The 21,831-nt window shown below is 43.5% G+C and overlaps 1 protein-coding gene across 6 annotated transcripts in view; it reads right to left on the reverse strand.

The window, feature by feature from the left end:
- Positions 1–21,831, reverse strand: part of unc5a (unc-5 netrin receptor A) — a 613,315-nt gene that overhangs the window by 23,262 nt on the left and 568,222 nt on the right. For all 6 annotated transcript variants that reach the window (XM_063053439.1, XM_063053436.1, XM_063053437.1 and 3 more), the window contains 2 exons: positions 11,454–11,603; positions 4,646–4,810 (listed from right to left, as the gene is read on the reverse strand). In XM_063053439.1, coding sequence (XP_062909509.1) covers positions 4,646–4,810; positions 11,454–11,603 — 315 coding nt within the window. The remainder of the gene's footprint in view (positions 1–4,645; positions 4,811–11,453; positions 11,604–21,831) is intronic.

The raw sequence follows: 21,831 nt of genomic DNA on the forward strand, positions 1-21,831 counted from the left end.
TCAGGTAGCAGATCAAATTCACTTTAGCTGGTGCTAATGTGGTGTTATTATTACAACCTTTATCTGAACTGTTTCAAGTTAATCAGTTATTAATGTTAAAGGATCCATCAGCACTTAGTATCTCTAATTAGTCTTGAGGTATGTGGCATGTAGAACCTTGGTGGGGTGGGGGTGGCTGACAAGTAGTAGCCACGCCAATAACTATCAAGTATGCATTTGAATAATAAGCTCACTATACAGATGAATTTAAGTTCTTGTGACACAACTGGGTATGACTGTATGTCACATCTTAATTCAGCCGATATTTCTTTTGATCTTAATACATGATACGTATAGGATTTACTGAGTTGTCTTTTTGGACTACATAAAAAGACTGGCTGTTCTGCGTGTGGAAATTTGATTTTCTCATTTTATTGGTAAATAAATTTAAAGCCCCATATATTCATAAAAGACTTCAGGGAGTAATTTAGAATTAAGCATTTGAAACTTAACTTCAACACTGGTTTAAGACCAATAGATTATTAGACATTGGAGCAGAATTAGACCATTCTGCCTATTGAATTTAGCCAATCATTTAACAATAAATTAAAATCCACTTTCAAAAAGCAGATGAAAGATCATTCAAATCAAAGGTCACAATTGCACACACCTTTGGGTGGGCATAAACAGCTCTTACAGAATGGGCCTTTCTAGTAACCTGCAGTTGTCTCTGGTCCCCTGGAGCCAAAGTAATATTGCATAAATTACCAGAGAACCTCAGTTAATTTCAGAAAATATCTAGTCAGATCTATGGTAAATATACTTCAATCACAGCTTTGTTTGGCTGAGTTTTGGTCACACAAAGTTTGCCTTGCATTACCTTATGTTATTACAATTAATTTAGATGAATGCCTCAGTATCACCAATAACTGACTAAAACATTTCATTTATTTGGTTTTGTGGAATTAAAGAAGCTTCAGTGAGATGAATTAGAACATAATTAATAAACCAAAACAAATCTAAGTAATTAACTTGCTATGCTCTTGAGCTGATGATTAACTATCTTCCCCTACTGAGAAAGTATCCCTTTTAACTCTACAATATTGGTTCTACATTTAATGCTCCCTGCACGTTTCTCAATATTTTCCCAGACAATATGTTTATTTATGATTTCTTCTCACGGTCAGTACCTTTGCCCATTATCTTCATACTTCCAACTAAATGCTGGCCAATTAATGATCTCATCAGACCAATCTGGCCCACTAACTGTGGACTTCCATAACAGAGATGGAGGGGAGAATTTTAACATTGCAGAACCACTGTCTAATTATTCCTACCCTCCTGCATGCAATAATCAATCAGATTTTTTTTTACTGTGGCAACATTTACAGAGCTTTTGCCCCTCGAGTTTGACTGGGATACACAGATAAGAAGCTCTTTCCAGGTCTCATGTTGAAAGCCCAGCCAGGTGCAACATCAAACACTGGGGACAAGTATGTGGTTCTGTATTGAGATGTACCTGCAGTGATGCTGCACTCTGATTTCCAACAAGCCCTGGTAATTTGAATAGATTACTGGGAACTTAGTGTCAAATAAAGTTCATTGGTCCAGGGATTGGCAAAATTTTCTGTTCACCTTGCAGTGCTTCTGGTGCTCTAATCGTTAGCAGCTGGCTGTTGCTATAAACTGAGATGGACTGAATGTCACTTCACCACATGCTGGTAAGATCCATCCAGCTGTCCAAATGGTAACCAGCCAAATGCTTCACACCGTTGTGGGCTTACAAAATCTGATATCTGGCACAATTGTAAATATACATCACTTTTCATTTACTAATGTCAACACTACTCAGAGGAAATTGCTAAGTTTTTTTTAAATCCAACCTCCTGATATTATTAATTCCCCTTCTGGTATAATTCTTTCAACAGCAATCAGAAAGCAATCAACTTAAATGTGAGTGGATACAAGGGGGTTGCATGGCTTTCCTGGCAGTGTTGAAGGAAATTAAGTACTTCATAAAATGCTTTCCTTTTGGCATGAGCCTTTGTTAACATTACTGCCAAATTGTCTGGAGGTAATCAAAAACCTCAGAGAGGTTGGCTGCTGTTTCTCTACAAAAACAATAAAAACACAGCACACCCACTGTATTCACTGTGCAAAATAACTATGTTTTGCTCAAGGCCAAATTACCTAACTGAACTATTTAGCAAATCATTCTTGTTGACCATTTGCATTAAGAAAATAATTTAGGCTACATCTGTGCATGAAACAACATGGGCTGAAAATCAACAAGGGCTACATTGTCTTCTAATTCTAAGGCAAAATAACCAAAGCTTAACTCAAGCCCTTAGTGTATCCAGGTCCAAATCTCAGCCCAGTTTTCTAGAGGCTAGTTTGTGGGCAAAGCCATTTGCACTATATTGGAAGGATAGAGTCGGGGATGCAAATCCCAGTCTGGGATTTTTCATACCTTTAGGTTAGCAGAATAGGGTCTCAGCTCAATGAAAAATTTCTACCAACCTTCCAACAAGTTGAAGGAAATCATCTCAGGGTCCAAACATGGGACTGTTGGCTTTGATTTCAAAGAAGCTGAAAAGTTTTGAATATTCTCAGCTCCCACATGAATGAAATTTCAAAAACTCTAAGGATAAGTATCACCCTACATTGTGAGGGAATACATTCTGGCCTCTCCCAAAGACAAATACCTATATTCAAGCAATGAAACCTACCCTCGGTGCAAAAGTTCTGATGGGCTCTTTTAAATATGTTAGAGATTTGCTTTAACATAAGGAAATTATTTAATATCCTTTGTGAAAAAGTGTTTTAAGCTGATAAATTGAGCTTCCAAATTTTTATATACAGGTACAATCTTTTCTGATACAGATCTGAGGTTTTGATGCTATTGCTTGTAGTGTGCATTAAAAATGTTCATGATTTGCCATTTGCTAAAATATAGATATTTTGTATTGATCCAATTGCTTTTCTGATTGTTCCCTCATCCCATACATGATGATTGTATCATTTTAGTAGTTTGTTTTCAGTAAAATTTTTGAAAACGGCCCTTGCAAATGAAATTCCTTTATTCTTTAATTGAACATGATTCTGTTTGTTTCTGCAGTAAATCTTCTCCTGAAAATTTAACCAGGTATTGCTCATCATGGATCAATCTTATATTCATAATGAGTGTTATGCATCAGGCATGTATGTAATGATGTCATATTTATTGTGTTCCACTTAATATTAAAACATGCCTATCTACCAAACCAGGTATCTGTTGTTAGTTACTGCATTATATTTAGACAAGGCATATGGTTCAGTGGGAACATCAGGCCCAGGCCTTCATTTGGCAAGGATTTGAATACAAGAAAAGGGAGGTTATGTTCCAATTTTATAAAACATTTGTCAAACCTCGTCTCAAATACTGCATGAAGTTCTGGTTAGCACATCATTGGGAAGATGTGGTTGTGCTGGTGAGTCTGAAGAAAAGATTTATCAGGATGTTGCCTGGGATGGAGTGTTTTGAGGAGAGACAAAAGAGGTTAGACTTATTTCCCATGGGGCTGAGGAGGTTAGGAAGAGATAAGGTTGTAGTATGTGTGATTAACCACGATACAGTTAAAGTAGCCTTTTGGAGATTTTTCCTCTTATCAGAAATGACTAAAACCAGAGAACATAGATTTAGGATAAGAGGTTAGAAATTTAGATCTGAGAAGGACTTTGTTTGGCCAGAGTGTGGCAAGTGCCTGGAATGCATATTTGGAAGAAGTGGTAGAAACAGCATTGTCTAGATGAGCACTTGAATCACCTGATTGCTGAGAAACTGTGCCCACAGGCAGGTGTAGATATGGTGGTCAGAAGCTCACACCTTTGCTGTATGACTCCATATTATGTAGAAAACATAAAAATAAACCCAGAAAATAATGTAAAAGAATAAGATCTGTCACTTGAACTCTGCTCCCACCCCCATTCTGATACCTCAGTCCTCACTCTCCTGCATTTTCCTGTAGACGTCAACACAAACACTAGTGAGTGCACCTCATCCTGAAACCAGCCACAGACCCAATGCTAGTTTCAGCAATTACGCATAACAATTATGACTGGTTTCCATTTACTCTTAACTCATCAATTGTTCTTCCATCTACACCTTTGCCACTTAGTATCTTCTGCCTCTTTCTTTAATAAACCTTTCCTTTCTTTTCTTTCCCTTCCTCTTTTAACTTTGGAATTTATTTATTTTCATCAGAAATTAAATAGAAGAAACAATAGCCCTCCCTCTACACCATTTTATTTTGGCATCGCCCCTCCCGCCCCCCCCCCCCCCCCCAGTTTCCAATCCTGAAGAGGGGTCTTGGGCCAAAACGTCAACTATTTATTTAATTTCCATAGACGCTGCCTGATTTGCTGAGTTCTTGCAGCAGTTTGTGTGTGTTGCTTTGGATTTACAGCATCTGCAGATTTTTGTATTTAAGATGATCCCGAAACATTAACTGTCACCCTCACCATATACACCGTCTGAATCTGCTCTTTGGTTATTGTTATTTCATATTTCTAGTTTTCATACTAGATTTTGCGCTAAATCTATCATATTTTATAGCTATGCAATTGATTCCCCTCATAAATAATGAGATGTTTCTCATAAATCTGAAAATTATCAGGTATGTCTTACCTTGGCAAAGTTGAAATGAATGTGAAAGCTTTGTCCTTCTCCTTCTACTTGCCAAACCCAAATTTTACCATTGAGTTCAGTTGTGGACAGATTGTACCGTTCCAGAGTGAAGGTACAGTGCAGATTTCTTTGACAGCCATTCCAAATGTGATAAAATGGAATTTCCTAGGAAATTAAGTGAGTTAGGCATTATTTCTAAGGATGAACTAAATTAGAAAGAAACAATAATTCATGAAAAAAACTACAATTAATCTGGGTGTGTACATAGAGTCATAAATGCTATGCAGTGGATTGGTTGTTCCATTGAGTGCAAAGTGCACATGGTTAATTGTAGTCCTCCACACACTGTCCGTGACTCTGACTATTGTTCCTTCTAATAGTCAGTTGCAACTATTCTTTTGGTACTTACCAATGGATTCATCCAAGAGACCTATTGGAACCTACTGCACTTTGCAAAGCAATAAGTACAATGACTAAAAGCAAAACAGCTCTGATGTGCAGAACAGAAAGAACTCAAAGATAACAAAACCATACAGTATCTGCATAGAAATCCTAAAACTCAAAGGAGAAGAGCTTTAGACTCCACATCTCCACATCTTGGAAAGGATATGAAGGGACTTCAGGAATGCCATAATTGTGACCATACTCAAGAAAAGGGACAAGTGCAACTTTGGTGGCTATTTTAGTATTTCTCCGCCTTTTATCATGGGGAAGATCATTGCCAAGTTCCTGCTCAGTTACTCTCAAAATCAGTGTGGATTCCATTCAATCTAGAGACATGACAATCATGATCTTCACTGTGTGACAACTCCAAGCAAAGTGCATGGAGTAGCACCTGCCACAATAAGTGCCTTCTTCAAATTCACTAAGATTTTGACTCCATCAATAAGAAAGGGGTGAGAAACACACCCCACAGATTCAGTTACGCACAAAACCCGTTTGGTCCACAAAGGAATGTAAACCGTGTTACTAACAATGGATCCATAATAAAATCAATTCCAGTGAAGACTGGCATCAAAAAAGGTTGTACCAACATTTTTTTCAGTCTTTAGAACCAATGAGGAACCTCCAACGATCATATTTCAAAATCAAGGACAACGAAGCCTCAACACTATGGAAAATGAGCTCTAAGATATTGTCAATTTGCTCACAGAAGCATACAAGAGAATGCCCACTATATCCAACATTTGCAAGACACAAATCCTCTACTAGCCTGCTCAGCTGTACCATGGTGCCCTCCAACGAGAAAGATTCGCAGTAAGACCCTGGAAATTGTGGATCATTTCTCACATCTCAGAGATGACCTGCTAGAGATAGCGATGAGGAAATTCACCAATCACTTTAGTGCGAAAGCATAACCATTGTTTAAATGAGAAGTAAGCATTTGTAGATTAAGACCCAGTACAAATCTCATGGCCTACCAAGCACCAGAAATCCCTTTGGTCCTTTTTGCTTTTGTGCAGGCATCTCAATGCAGTGCAGAATTACCACTAGTCTCCACTATATCCTCTAAATTCACCGGAAAGACAAACCAACCAGTAACAACATTCTCTCAGGCCGGAACAGCCAGAAATCAAGTTTCTAGTTGCCCTCAGTCAGCTTTGCATGCTTAACTCCAGAGCCCCAAAGATAAATACACTCATCCAAGTTCAGCTGTAGAAGGAGTTTAACAAAGTTCAGGGATGGGTTCAAAGCCTCTGAAGAATTGCAACATCCGCAGCAACTCCTGGGAACCTCTGATGCCCGATTGCTCGAAGTGGATAGCCAGCATTCAGGATGGATGTGAGCACGTGGAAGCTCTATATGAGCTGTTGAGGGAGTGGACCACCTCACAAGCTACCCACTGCCTGCCTCATCTGTTCCCGCACTGGCCATCAGAGACCCACAAACATGGAGTGTATGCACAGTGCCCTTGATGCCAAGGGATTATGCAAGAATAAAAGAATGCAACCAGTAAACAAACCCAATGAAAAAACACAAACTATCAAAGGTTCTTCACACATCCTCCAAAATTAATAACCTCCACCTGCTTGAAGGGAAAGGATCAAGTATGTGGGAAGATAGATCCCTGTATCGTCCATTCCTAGATATGTAAATCTTTTCTAGGAAATATTTGTTCTGGTATGAAGAATGTGGTTCTCACTATTTTATACCACAGCAAGAACAGTTTCACTGGAGGACTGCAGTGGTTCAAGGAAGCTGTTTTATTCTCCTCTTCAGAGGCAATTAGGAATAATTACCAGAGTATCTGCACTGATTCAACTAATCATAAATCCAAGACGTGCTGGTGAACAATGGCGTCTGCTGCAGGCTGCTTACAAAAAAATCTCCGACGGCCCCCAATGACCTTGCGAGAGCATTCTTCAGGGGGGGTGAACCCCGAGAAAGCACCCAGCCCAGGTGGGAGACTTGGTCGAGTACTAAAGACATGTGCTGATCAAATGGCCGACATTGCTCACCTCTTGCCTTGGCAGTCTGAGGTACCCACCTGCTTCAAGCAGGCTTCAATTATACTGGTTCCTAAGAAGAACATGGTAACCTGCCTCATGACTATAGCCCAGCAGCACTTACATTCACTGTGATGAAGTGTCCTGAAAGGTTGGTGATGAATCATATCAAATCCTGCTGAGAAGCAACTTGGATCTGCTGCAATTTGCCTACCTGAGTAACAGGTCCACAACAGATGCCATTTCACTGGCTATTCACTCAACTCTGGAATAGCTGAACAGCAAAAATACATACAACAAGATGCTCTTTATTGACTACAGCTTGGCATTCAATACTATCACTGCATCAAGACTAATCAATAAGCTTCAAGACCTTAGCATCAATACTGCCTTGTGCAATTATATATTTGATTTCCTCATTTGCAGACCACAGTCAGTTCAGATTGGCAACAGCATCTCCTCCACAATCTCTATCAGCATAGGTGCACCACAAGGCTGTGTGCCTAGCCCTCTGTTCTATTTGCTTTATACTTAGACTGTGAGACTAAGCACTGCTCCAATACCTTGTTTAAATTGGCTGGTGATACCACTGTCACTGGCCAAATCAAAGGTGGTGATGAATCAGCATATAGAAGGAAGATTGAAAATCAGTCTGAGTGGTGCCATAACAACAACCTCTCACTCAATGTCAGCAAGACCGAGGAGCTGATTATTGACTTCAGGAGGAGGAAACCAGAGGTTCATGAGCCAGTCCTCATCGGGGATCACAGGTTGAGAGGATCAGCAACTCTAGATCCCTCGATGTTATTATTTCAGAGGATCTGTCCTTGGCTCTGCACACAAGTACAATCATGAAGAAAGCACAGCAATGCTTCTACTTTCTTTGAATATTGTGAAGATCTGACATGACATCTATAACTTTAACTTCTATAGATGTGTGGTGGAGAGTATATTGACTGGCTGCCTCATGTCTGATCTGGAAGCACCAATGCCCTTGAACAGAAGATCCTACAAAATGCAGTAGATATGGCCTAGTCCATCACAGGTGAAGCCCTCTCCAATATTGACCACGTTTACATGGAGAGCTATTACAGCAAAACAGCATCCATCATTGAGGATGCCCACCATCCAGACCATGCTCTCTTCTCACTGCTGCCATCAGCACAAAGCCTCAGGACTCACACAGCCAGGTTCAGGAATTACCCGCAATCATCAGACTTCAAACTAGAGGGGCTAACTTCACTCACCCCATTACTGAACTGTTCCCTCAATCTATGGACTCACTTTCAAGGACTCTTCATCTAATGCTCTCGAATTCTATATCTTATTTATTAATTTATCATTTATTTTTCCCCCCATTTGTATTTGAAAAACACAGTCATGTTCAGCCTTAGGAGCATTTCTCTAAGCCTCAAATAAATTACTTGCCTTTATTTTGATAATATATATATATATTCAAGACATCTAAAATTCAACTTCAACTTGTGATGATAAGCTTTCTTAGAAGAAATGAATTTATAAATTTAACTTGATATAACTGTACAACATGAACATCTAATAATTTTAAATGGTTTACAATAATCAGCCACACTTGAATGACATTTCATTTGCCCCAATATTTTTTTGTATATTATAGATTATAAACACTGTAGGATACAGCACTTTAGTTGTATTATTCCTGCAGGTGGTGCTATCAGGTTAAATCAGTATCATTAAGTACAGCAAAACTCAATAAATGTTACGTGACATCATATTGACACTGACCTTCACCTTCTCTGATGGAGGTTGCAGTTTCAGAATCTATCTGATTAATATTGTTGCTGCAGGCCCTTTCACAAATGTAATTACTCTCCCAGTTCACCTTTCTCTCTAATCTGCAGCCATTTGTGAACTTCCAGGACACATTTGTCAAGACTCCGGGCAAGTGTGGTTCTCAGCTCCAGGTTTTTTTTAAGAGCTATCTCTCTCAGTCTGTTCTTACCTCTTGCACTTTGTTTCAGCATGACCTGAATTAATCTCTTTTTTTGATACATTTATTAACCTTTTACAGACTGACTTCTGTAAGTTCCAATTTGATTACCTAACCCAAATTTCTGGTCTTGCAATGTTTTTGACTCTTCACTGAGTGCTGTCCCTCCACCTGCACCCACCCCCCCCCACCAAGTTCCTCAAATTTAGAATGCCACTACATCTTCGTAAGTTGCCATTTTCCTCCTTCCTCTCTCCCCAATGCAATACATAATATTGAAGAAAATCAATCAATCAATCAATTACAGTATATGTATATTGAATAGATTAAAAATTGTGGAAAAACAGAAATAGTATATATTAAAAAGTGAAGTAGTGTTCATGGGTTCAATGTCCATTTAGGAATTGGATGGCAGAGGGGAAGAAGCTGTTCCTGAATCGCTGAATGTGTGCCTTCAGGCTTCTGTACCTCTTACCTGATGGTAACAATGAGAAAAGGGCATCACTCCTTGGTACTTTGTAGGCTAGTACCCAAGATGGAGCCAACTAGATTTACGACTCTCTGCAGCTTCTTTCGGTCCTGTGCAGTAGCCCCACCGCCCCCATACCAGATAGTGATGCAGCCTGTCAGAATGCTCTCCGTGGCACAGCTATAGAAGTTTTTGTTTTTGTTGACATACCAAATCTCTTCAAACTCCTAATTAACAATATAATTGGCAAAATATTGGTCTGCCTTCAAATATTCAAAACTGAAATACTGTATTCTTTCTCTGTATAATGCCTTGAACTAAACACATTATGGTTATCAAGTGCTTACAGCTAAAGCTGAAATTGAACCCTCTGCATTACTGACCCTGGAGATGAGTCAAACATTCCAATAGCTTTTACAATTATTTCTTACATATATCTCCCAGATTTTCAAAATTTAAAGTAAATTTATTATCCAAGTACCCATGTGTCACCATATACTACCCCTAGATTTTGGTGATTTCTTGATTTATACCAATTAATAACTCTGTCAATCCATAGTTTCTAGCTTGTCAACATTTTGAAAATACCCTGATTTTTGAGCATGAAGTAATTATTCTCAAATTTCCAGAATATGAGCTCCTTCCTGCTAGTGTTAACTCTCACTTCTTCAATTTCCCTTTCAATGAGCTCCAATCCACAGAATTATTAAGTCACCCAACCTCCCTTTCTCTCTACCATATACACCTTGGACTTCAACTACTGCACAGAGTCTTGTCATCTTCAGAAGTTTTCGGATGACTCTGCCATAGTTAGATGCATCAGCAAGGGAGATGAGGTTGAGTACAGGGCTATTGTAGGAAACTTTGTCACATGGTGTGAGCAGAATTACCTGCAGCTTAATGTGAAAAAGACTAAGGAGCTGGTGGTAGACCTGAGGAGAGCTAAGGTACCGGTGACCCATGTTTCCATCCAAGGGGTCAGTGTGGACATGGTGGAGGATTACAAATACCTGGGGATATGAATTGACAATGAACTGGACTGGTCAAAGAACACTGAGGCTGTCTACAAGAAGGGTCAAAGCCGTCTCTACTTCCTGAGGAGACTGAGGTCCTTTAACATCTGCCGGACGATGCTGAGGATGTTCTACGAGTCTGTGGTGGCCAGTGCTATCATGTTTGCTGTTGTGTGCTGGGGCAGCAGGCTGAGGGTAGCAGACACCAACAGAATCAACAAACTTATTCGTAAGGACAGTGATGTTGTGGGGATGGAACTGGACTCTCTGACGATGGTGTCTGAAAAGAGGATGCTGTCCAAGTTGCATGCCATCTTGGACAATGTCTCCCACCCACTACATAATGTACTGGGTGGGCACAGGAGTACATTCAGCCAGAGACTCATTCCTCCAAGACGCAGCACAGAGCGTCATAGGATGTCATTCCTGCCTGTGGCCATCAAACTTCACGACTCCTCCCCTGGAGGGTCAGACACCCTGAGCCGATAGGCTGGTCCTGGACTTATTTCATAATTTACTGGCATAATTTACATATTACTATTTAACTATTTATGGTTCTATGACTATTTATTATTTATGGTGCAACTGTAACGAAAACCAATTTCCCCCTGGGATCAATAAAGTATGACTATGACTATGACTAGATACACAGCTCTCTGTCCTTTCATCTCAGTCATTCATGAGTGTTGTGAAAAGCCTATGTCCTCGTACACATCCCTGGGGCATGCCTATGTGTACAATTAAGTTTTCTCAAAATATTTATTACTTCTGCGCAATACTTTTTCCATCAGTCTTTTGTGTGGTATTTCATCGAATGTCTTTAGAGTGTTAATAGATTTCCTGTTATCTGTATTGGGAATAAAATTGCTTTTTTTTAATTACTTACAGATAAATTTCTAATTAGATTTACCTGATAGCTGTCCAGCAGCTTACTGGTCCAGAGTGACCTTTGTATGTCATGTATGGAGAGTCGTAAATTGTGATAGTTGTCTTTAAAGTGAAGAATCTTCGGCTCATCTAAGAGTTGCCCTCCAAGATGCTTCTCCAGTTGCATTACTTCCTGCATAAAAAAAACAATTAATGACAGCAACTGGCAAATTAACAGCTTTGAAATTACATTGCATATCAGTTGACTGATGCCCAAGAAATATTGTCATTGTTTCAAAGATATCGACTAAAGTTTCAGATTTTAAAATGAAACTTTTCTTTTAAATTGGTAAATTAAAATAGTGCAAAATGGAAAATAAATATAAATGCATTAAATGGTACTCTGGTTAAGGGCTAGGAGAATGAAAGTGAGATGCAGGGATAAGGGAGCTGAAATCATAGTTCAGAGAAGAGTTAGAGCAAATGAATATGGATGCAACTGAATGGGAATTGAATAACATCTATTAGGGCAAATCATGTCTGACGAATCTCATAGAATTTTTTGAGGATGTAACTAGTAGAGTGGATAGGGGAGAACCAGTGGATGTGGTATATTTGGATTTTCAAAAGGCTTTTGACAAGGTCCCACACAGGAGATTAGTGTGCAAACTTAAAGCACACGGTATTGGGGGTAAGGTATTGATGTGGATGGAGAATTGGTTAGCAGACAGGAAGCAAAGAGTGGGAATAAATGGGACCTTTTCAGAATGGCAGGCGGTGACTAGTGGGGTACCGCAAGGCTCAGTGCTGGGACCCCAGTTGTTTACAATATATATTAATGACTTGGATGAGGGAATTAAATGCAGCATCTCCAAGTTTGCAGATGACACGAAGCTGGGTGGCAGTGTTAGCTGTGAGGAGGATGCGAGGAGGATGCTAAGAGGATGCAGAGTGACTTGGGTAGGTTGGGTGAGTGGGCAAATTCATGGCAGATGCAATTTAATGTGGATAAATGTGAAGTTATCCACTTTGGTGGCAAAAATAGGAAAACAGATTATTATCTGAATGGTGGCCGATTAGGAAAAGGGGAGGTGCAACGAGACCTGGGTGTCATTATACACCAGTCATTGAAAGTGGGCATGCAGGTACAGCAGGCGGTGAAAAAGGCGAATGGTATGCTGGCATTTATAGCGAGAGGATTCGAGTACAGGAGCAGGGAGGTACTACTGCAGTTGTACAAGGCCTTGGTGAGACCACACCTGGAGTATTGTGTGCAGTTTTGGTCCCCTAATCTGAGGAAAGACATTCTTGCCATAGAGGGAGTACAAAGAAGGTTCACCAGATTGATTCCTGGGATGGCAGGACTTTCATATGAAGAAAGACTGGATGAACTGGGCTTGTACTCGTTGGAATTTAGAAGATTGAGGGGGGATCTGATTGAAACGTATAAAATCCTAAAGGGATTGGACAGGCTAGATGCAGGAAGATTGTTCCCGATGTTGGGGAAGTCCAGAACAAGGGGTCACAGTTTGAGGATAAAGGGGAAGCCTTTTAGGACCGAGATTAGGAAAAACTTCTTCACACAGAGATTGGTGAATCTGTGGAATTCTCTGCCACAGGAAACAGTTGAGGCCAGTTCATTGGCTATATTTAAGAGGGAGTTAGATATGGCCCTTGTGGCTATGGGGATCAGGGGGTATGGAGGGAAGGCTGGGGCGGGGTTCTGAGTTGGATGATCAGCCATGATCATAATAAATGGCGGTGCAGGCTCGAAGGGCCGAATGGCCTACTCCTGCACCTATTTTCTATGTTTCTATGTTTCTATTACGGGAGTCAGAGAGTCAGAGAAATACACATTTTTTGGAAGGATTGAAACCACTTCAGGACACATTTTATTTGCATTTCTCAAGTTTGTTGTGACTGCAGCTGTTGGAGCCACATTCGTGACCTTGGCTTTCCTATCACCGCTCCCACTGCAATTTTACATTGTTAGCTAACACAAAAGAATTTCATACCACGTCAACTATTCGGTACTATTGAGTAAACCTCTGAACTTTCACCTCCACCCACCATTGCCTTCTTTACAGCAGGGTGTGTTTCTTTACACTGGGAAATCAGCATGCTTTAGAGCCAGTAGAAAGCAAAGGAATTGGGAGAATGAATACGTCCCTCCTCACCATGCAAATAATTGCTGATCGCCTACAGCATTGAGCCTGTAAGCTTTACATTGGGAGTAAAAACAGGTTAAGTGTTAATATTTTAGAGACACAGGGAAAAAGTTTCTTGGCTTATTGATTGACTTGATCCAATGCATAAATATGACATATTTATTCTGCAATATTGTGATTCGCAGGCCTATACAGGGGATTGCTGATCACTTATTTTCCCATTGATTACCTTTCAGGCTTTCTCCTAGATCTCAGGCATTTTTATTTATTGAGATGGAGAGCAGTATATGCCCTTCCAGCTGCATCAACCAGCAACCTGATTTAACCCTAGCCTAATCACAAGACAATTTACAATGACCAGCTATCATACCAAATGGTATGTCTTTTGGACTGTGACAGAAAACCAGGGCACCCGGAGAAAAACCACTTGGTCATGGGGAGAACGTACAGACTCCTTATGGACAACAGTGGAAACTGAACTTGGGTCGCTGGTACTGTAAAGTGCTGTGCTACCCACCATGCTCCAGTGCCTATTTACATCAATAATTTCACCCCCCACCCCCCCTCCACCCCCGAGCCACCTTATGGGAGGACCGGAAGGAAGGCAGGGTGAAGTGGAAACTGAACGTAAAGCTGGCCCCAGAGAACATCAAGGAACTAGAGAGGGAGTACATAGGTTGGAGAACCTAGAAGGCCTTCTTTGATTCCCCTGTTCACTGGTGGGAAGCCACCAAGGAGAATATGAAGAGGTTCTTCATTCGCAAGGGTATCCAGAAAGCAAGGCAGGAGCAGAGGGTAAACAACAGGAATTCTGCAGATGCTGGAAATTCAAGCAACACACATCAAAGTTGCTGGTGAACGCAGCAGGCCAGGCAGCATCTCTAGGAAGAGGTGCAATCGACGTTTCAGGCCGAGACCCTTCGTCAGGACTAACTGAAGGAAGAGTGAGTAAGAGATTTGAAAGTGGAAGGGGGAGGGGGAGATCCAAAATGATAGGAGAAGACAGGAGGGGGAGGGATGGAGCCAAGAGCTGGACAGGTGATAGGCCCCCTCTACCACCACTCTGCTCCGTCTAGCGGAATTAGTCCTTACTCTTAATAATTTCTCCTTCGGCTCCTCCCACTTCCTCCAAACTAAAGGTGTAGCTATGGGCACCCGTATGGGTCCTAGCTATGCCTGCCTTTTTGTTGGCTTTGTGGAACAATCTATGTTCCGTGCCTATTCTGGTATCTGTCCCCCACTTTTCCTTCGCTACATCGACGACTGCATTGGCGCTGCTTCCTGCACGCATGCAGAGCTCGTTGACTTTATTAACTTTGCCTCCAACTTTCACCCTGCCCTCAAGTTTACCTGGTCCATTTCCAACACCACCCTCCCCTTTCTAGATCTTTCTGTCTCTGTCTCTGGAGACAGCTTATCCACTGATATCTACTATAAGCCTGCTGACTCTCACAGCTATCTGGACTATTCCTCTTCTCACCCTGTCTCTTGCAAAAACGCCATCCCCTTCTCGCAATTCCTCCGTCTCTGCCGCATCTGCTCTCAGGATGAGGCTTTTCATTCTAGGATGAGGGAGATGTTCTCCTTTTTTAAAGAAAGGAGCTTCCCTTCCTCCACTATCAACTCTGCTCTTAAATGCATCTCTCCCATTTCACATACACCTGCTCTCACTCCATCCTCCCGCCACCCCACTAGGAATAGGATTCCTCTGGTCCTCACCTACCACCCCACCAGCCTCCGGGTCCAACATATTATTCTCTGTAACTTCTGCCACCTCCAACGGGATCCCACCACTAAGCACATCTTTCCCTCCCGCCCTCTCTCTGCTTTCCGCAGGGATCGCTCCCTACACGACTCCCTTGTCCATTCGTCCCCCCCATCCCTCCCCACTGATCTCCCTCCTGGCACTTATCCGTGTAAGTGGAACAAGTGCTACACATGCCCTTACACTTCCTCCCTTACCACAATTCAGGACCCCAAACAGTCCTTCCAGGTGAGGCGACACTTCACCTGTGAGTCGGCTGGGGTGATATACTGCATCCGGTGCTCCTGATGTGGCCTTTTATATATTGGCGAGACCCGACGCAGACTGGGTGACCGCTTTGCGCGAACACCTACGCTCTGTCCGCCAGAGAAAGCAGGATCTCCCAGTGGCCACACATTTTAATTCCACATCCCATTCCCATTCTGACATGTCTATCCACGGCCTCCTCTACTGTAAAGATGAAGCCACACTCAGGTTGGAGGAACAACACCTTATATTCTGTCTGGGTAGCCTCCAACCTGATGGCATGTACATCGACTTCTCTAACTTCTGCTAATGCCCCACCTCCCCCTCGTACCCCATCCGTAATTTATATACACACATTCTTTCTCTCACTCTCCTTTTTCTCCCTCTGTCCCTCTGAATATACCCCTTGCCCATCCTCTGAGTTTCCACCCCCCCATCTTTCTTCCCAGACCTCCTGTCCCATGATCCTCTCGTATCCCTTTTGCCTATCACCTGTCCAGCTCTTGGCTCCATCCCTCCCCCTCCTGTCTTCTCCTATCATTTTGGATCTCCCCCTCCCCCTCCAACTTTCAAATCTCTTACTAGCTCTTCCTTCAGTTAGTCCTGACGAAGGGTCTCGGCCTGAAACGTCGACTGTACCTCTTCCTAGAAATGCTGCCTGGCCTGCTGCGTTCACCAGCAACTTTGATGTGTGTTGCAGGAGCAGAGGGAACTGCGTAAACTCCAGACCGAGTTGCAGCAACTTCTCCTTCTGCAGTCAAAGGGGGTGGATGTCAGGGAGGAATTGCGAGAGGTGAAGGGCTGGCAAGCCCAGCACCTCACCACTGAATCCTCCAAGATCATCTTCCGATCAAGGGTCTAAACCGTGGAGCAGGACGAGACGTGCTCACGCTTCTTCTTCCAAAAGGTGCACGGGGGGAGTTCTGTGATCTACAACATTAAGGAAGAGGATGGCTCAGTCGTATCCTCGCAGACAGACATACTGTGGATCTGCAGGTCCTTCTATGCCAGTCTGTATGACAAAAAGGCTACAGAATTCACAGCCTCCCGCAACTTCCTGTCATCTATCACGCAGGTCTTAGACGACGGCAAGTGGGAGAGTCTGGATCAGCCACTGACTCTGGACGAGCTGACAGGTTCCATCCGTTCCTTTGAGTCGAGTAAGACTCCCGGAAGCAACGGCTTACCGGCTGAGTTGTATTCGGCCCTGTGGAACCGGATGGGCCCTGACCTGCTGGAAGTGTGCAACGCTATGCTTCTGGCCGACAGCATGTCAGAATCCATGAGGAAGGGTATCATCACCCTCATCTAAAGCAGAAGGGGGAAAGGGAGGACATTAGGAATTGGAGGCCCATTTCTCTCCTGAATGTGGACTACAACATCCTGTCCAAGGCTGTCGCCAACAGGGTCAAGTCTGCTCTAGGACAGGTGATCCACCCAGACCAAACCTCTGCTGTACCGGGCAGGAAGATCTCAGACAGCCTCGCGCTGCTGAGGGACACCATCGCCTACGTGCAGGACAGCGGAGTGGATGCCTGCCTGGTCAGCTTGGACCAGGAGAAAGCCTTCGACAGGATATCGCACACGTACATGGCGGACGTGCTCTCCAAAATGGGAATTGGGGAGGGAATCCGGAATTGGATCAGACTGCTCTACACAGACATCTGTAGTGCAGTCCAGGTCAACAGGTGGGAAACAGACAGCTTCCCCATCAGGTCTGGAGTCAGGCAGGGCTGTCCCCTCCCCCGTCTTGTTTGTGGGCTGCATTGAACCCTTTGCCGAAGCCATCAGGAGGGATGAGGGCATAAGAGAGGTAACGCTGCCAGGGACCCAAGTGAAAACCTCCCTGTACATGGACGACATCACCGTCTTCTGCTCTGATCCAAGGTCAGTTCGTAGGCTGATCAGCATCTGTGAACAGTTTGAACTAGCGTCGGGGGCCAGGGTCAACCCCATGAAGAGCGAAGCCATGCTCTTCGGCAACTGGCCCAACTGATCCAGTGTCCCCTTTACCATCAGGTCTGACCACGTGAGGGTGTTGGGGATCTGCTTCGGAGAGGCTGAGGTGCAACAAGAACTGGCAGGAGCGGACTGCCAAGGTGAAAAAGAAACTTGGACTGTGGGGAGGGCGCTCCCTATCGATAACGGGCAAGAACCTGGTCATCAGGTGTGAGGTGCTCTCAGGGCTGCTGTACTTGGTGCAGGTGTGGCCCGTCCCCTGCTCCTACAGCTCGGAAATTACCCGAGCTGTCTTCAGATTCGTTTGGAGATCCAAGATGGAGCGGGTCAGATGTACCCTCATGCACAAGTCCCTGGACAATGGGGGCAAGAACGTCCCCAATGTCGCCCTCACCTTGATGCACAGCTTCGTGTGTGGCCGCATCAGGTTATGTGTCGAACCCAGATATGTGGGCATCAAGTACCACTATGTGCCCAGGTTCTACCTGTCGCCCTGGCTACGAAGGATGGGTTTGGCCCCACTCCCACACAACACCCCAGTCAGCTGTTCGTTGCCACCATACCTGTCCTTCCTAGAAAAGCTTTTCTGGGTCAACGCCTTTAAACACAGGGCCAACAGGCAGTGGAAGGCACGTAATGTCCTGCAGGCACTGCAGGAGAAGGACATGATGGACACAGTGGGGTGGTTCCCTGAGCAGACCATCCAGTTCATCTGGCAGAATGCCTCATCGCCAGACCTCACCAACAGGCACCAGGACCTCGCCTGGCTGGCAGTGAGAGGGGACCTCCCACTCAGATCGCTCCCGTACACCCGGAACGTCGTCTCCACACCCCACTGCCCAGGGGAGGACTGCAGTGAGGAAGAGTCTGTGACTCACCTCTTTGCACACTGTGAGTTCGCAGAGAAGGTGTGGAGGAGGATGGACAGGCTAGTGTCATGTTTCATCCCCAGCAGCTGCGTAACAGAGGACTCTGATCTACGGGCTGTTCCTGGGGACGCATACGGAGACCAACATCTGGTGCTGCTGGCAGATCATCAACTCGGTGAAAGACGCTCTTTGGTCGGCCTGAAAGTTGATGATCTACCAGCACACGGAGATGTCCGTGGGAGAATGCTGCCGACTGGCACATTCTCGGCTGCAGGAGTACGTGCTGAGGGACGCGCTGAAATTTGGTGCAGCCACCGCAAGGGCCCAGTGGGGAAGGACCACATTTTAGAGTTCTTCTCCCGTGGGAGTGGGAGGGGTTGGGTGGCGGGGAGTATACCCCTCAACAATGGTGTGGGAAGGTAAACCAACAGAGTGCCACGTGGGTGGCCAAAAGTATAAATACCTAGAGACGGTAAGGGAAACGTATGTAAAGGATTGAGAGTCATTGAATGGTTTATTGTATATAATTTTATTTTTGAATAAAGTATATTTTGAAATAAAAAAAATATTATTTTCCCAGCTCCAACCACACCTTTTACTTATCCTGCCACTGCCTGCCAGTAGTGAGGACCGAGAAGGTCTGGATAAGGGAAGCACCGGAGTGCTTACAGAACTGCTTTGAATTGGTGGACTGGACCGTATTCAGTGATTCATCTTCGAATCTGGGTGAGTGTGCTGCAGTTGTCATCAAGCTGTGTGGATGAGCGTGTGCCTACAAAGCCTTGCTGTACATTCCCAAACCAAAAGCCGTGGATGTACATCGTCTGTTGAAGGCTAGATCTGTGACATTCAAGGCTGGCGATCCAGGCCTGTACCAGAAAACCAGGTGTGATTTCAAGGGTGAAGAGACAATTTCCAATGAGGTTGGATGCAAGGCAACTCTGGCAGAGTCTGCAAGACATTACTTCCTACAAAGTGAAACTCAATAGCATGAATGGCTGCGATGCTTCACTACCAGATGAACTTAATGCCTTCTATGCCTGCCTTGAAAGGGAGAAAAGAACTACAGCTCTGAAGATCCCTGCTGCACCTGATGACCCTGTGATCTCTATCTCAGAGGCCGATGTTAGGCTGTCTTTAAAGACGGTGAACCCTCACAAGGTGGAAAGCCCCGACAGAGTATCTGGTAAGGCTCTGAAAACTTGTGCCAACCAACTGGCAGGAGTATTCAAGGACATTTTCAACCTCTCACTGATACCCTTGCTTCAAGTTCCCACTTGTTTCAAAACAGCAACAGTTATACCAATGACTAAGAAGAATAATGTGGGCTGCCTTAATGACTATCACCTGGTAGCACTCACATCTACAGTGATGAAATGCTTTGAGAGGTTGGTTATGACTAGACTGAACTCCTGCCTCAGCAAGGACCTAGACCCATTGCAATTTGCCTAACGCCATAATAGACACAATCTCAATGTCTCTTCACATGGCTTTAGACCACCTAGACAATACAAACACCTATGTCAGAATGCTGTTCATCAACTATAGCTCAGCATTTAACACCATCATTCCCACAAAGCTGATTGAGAAGTTGCAGAACCTGGGCTTCTGTGCCTCCCTCTGCAATTGGATCCTTGACTTCCTACCGGGAAGATCACAATCTGTGTGGATTGGTGATGTTATCTCCTCCTTGCTGACGATCAACAATGGTGCACCTCAGGTGTGTGTGCTTAGCCCACTGCTCTACTCTCTGTATTCACATGACTGTGTGGCTAGGCATAGCTCAAATACATCTACAATTTTGCTGACAATACAACCATTTTTGGTAGAATTACAGATGGAGACGAGAGAGTGTACAAAGGCGAGATATGCCAACGAGTGGAGTGGTGTTCCAGCAACAACCTTGCACTCAATGTCAGTAAGACGTAAGAGCTGATTGTGGACTTCAGGAAGAGTAAGATGAGGGTACACGTACCAATCCTCATAGAGGGATGGGAAGTGGAGAGAGTGAGCAGTTTCAAGTTCCTGCGTGTCAAGATTTCTGAGGACCTAACCTGGTCCCAACATATTGATGCAGCTATAAAGAAGGCAAGACAATGACTATACTTCATTAGGAGTTTGAGATTTGGTATGTCAACAAAAACACTCAAAAACATCCATAGATGTACCATGGAGAGGCTGCATCACTGTCTGGTATGGTGGTGGGGGGGTGCGGTTACTGGACAGGACTGAAAGAAGCTGCAGAAGGTGGTAAATTTAGTTGGTTCTATCTTGGGTACTAGCCTACAAAGACCACAGGACGTCTTTATGGAGTGGTGTCTCAGAAAGGCAGCGTCCATTATTAAGTACACCCAGCACTCAGGGCATACCCTTTTCTCATTATTATCATTATTACCAGATAAGTTAGAAAAGCATTTAATTGGAATAAGGGGAATTATGAGGCTATCAGGCAGGAAATTGGAGGCTTAAATTGGAAACAGATGTTCTCAAGGAAAAGTACGGAAGAAATGTGGCAAATATTCAGGGGATATTTGTGTGGAGTTCTATATAGATACGTTCCAATGAGACAGGGAAGCTATGGTAGGGTACAGGAACCGTGGTGTACAAAGGCTGTAATAAATCTAGTCAAGAAGAAAAGAAAAGCTTACAAAAGATTCAGAAAGCTAGGTAATGTTAGAGATCTAGAAGATTATAAGACTAATAGGAAGGAGCTTAAGAAGGAAATTAGGAGAGCCAGAAGGGGCCATGAGAAGGCCTTGACAGACAGGATTAAGGAAAACCTCAAGGCATTCCACAAGTATGTGAAGAGCAAGAAGATAAGATGTGAGAGAATAGGACCTATTAAGTGTGACAGTGGGAAAGTATATATGGAACCAGAGGAAGTAGCAGAGGTACTTAATGAATACTTTACTTCAGTATTCACTATGGAAAAGGATCTTGGTGATTGTAGTGATGACTTGCAACAGACTGAAAAGCTTGAGCATGTAGATATTAAGAAAGGGGATGTGCTGGAGCTTTTGGAAAGCAACTAGTTGGATAAGTCGCTGGGACCAGATGAGATGTATCCCAGGCTACTGTGCGAGGTGAGGAAGGAGATTGCTGAGCCTCTGTCGATGATCTCTGCATCATGAACAGGGACGGCAGAGGTTCCGGAGGATTAGAAGGTTGTGGATGTTGTTCCTTAATTCAAGAGAGGGAATAGAACTAGCCCGGGAAATTATAGTCCAGTGAGTCTTACCTCAGTGGTTGGTAAGTTGTTGGAGAAGACCCTGTGAGGCAGGATTTATGAACATCTGGAGAGGTATAATATGATTAGGAGTAGTCAGCATGGCTTTGTCAAGTGCAGGTTGTGCCTTACGAGCCTGATTGAATTTTTTGAGGATGTGACTAAACACATTGATGAAGGAAGAGCAG

The sequence above is a fragment of the Mobula hypostoma genome, chromosome 7 (genome assembly GCF_963921235.1).
Source record: "Mobula hypostoma chromosome 7, sMobHyp1.1, whole genome shotgun sequence".
In the NCBI taxonomy this organism is placed as follows: Eukaryota; Metazoa; Chordata; class Chondrichthyes; order Myliobatiformes; family Myliobatidae; genus Mobula; species Mobula hypostoma.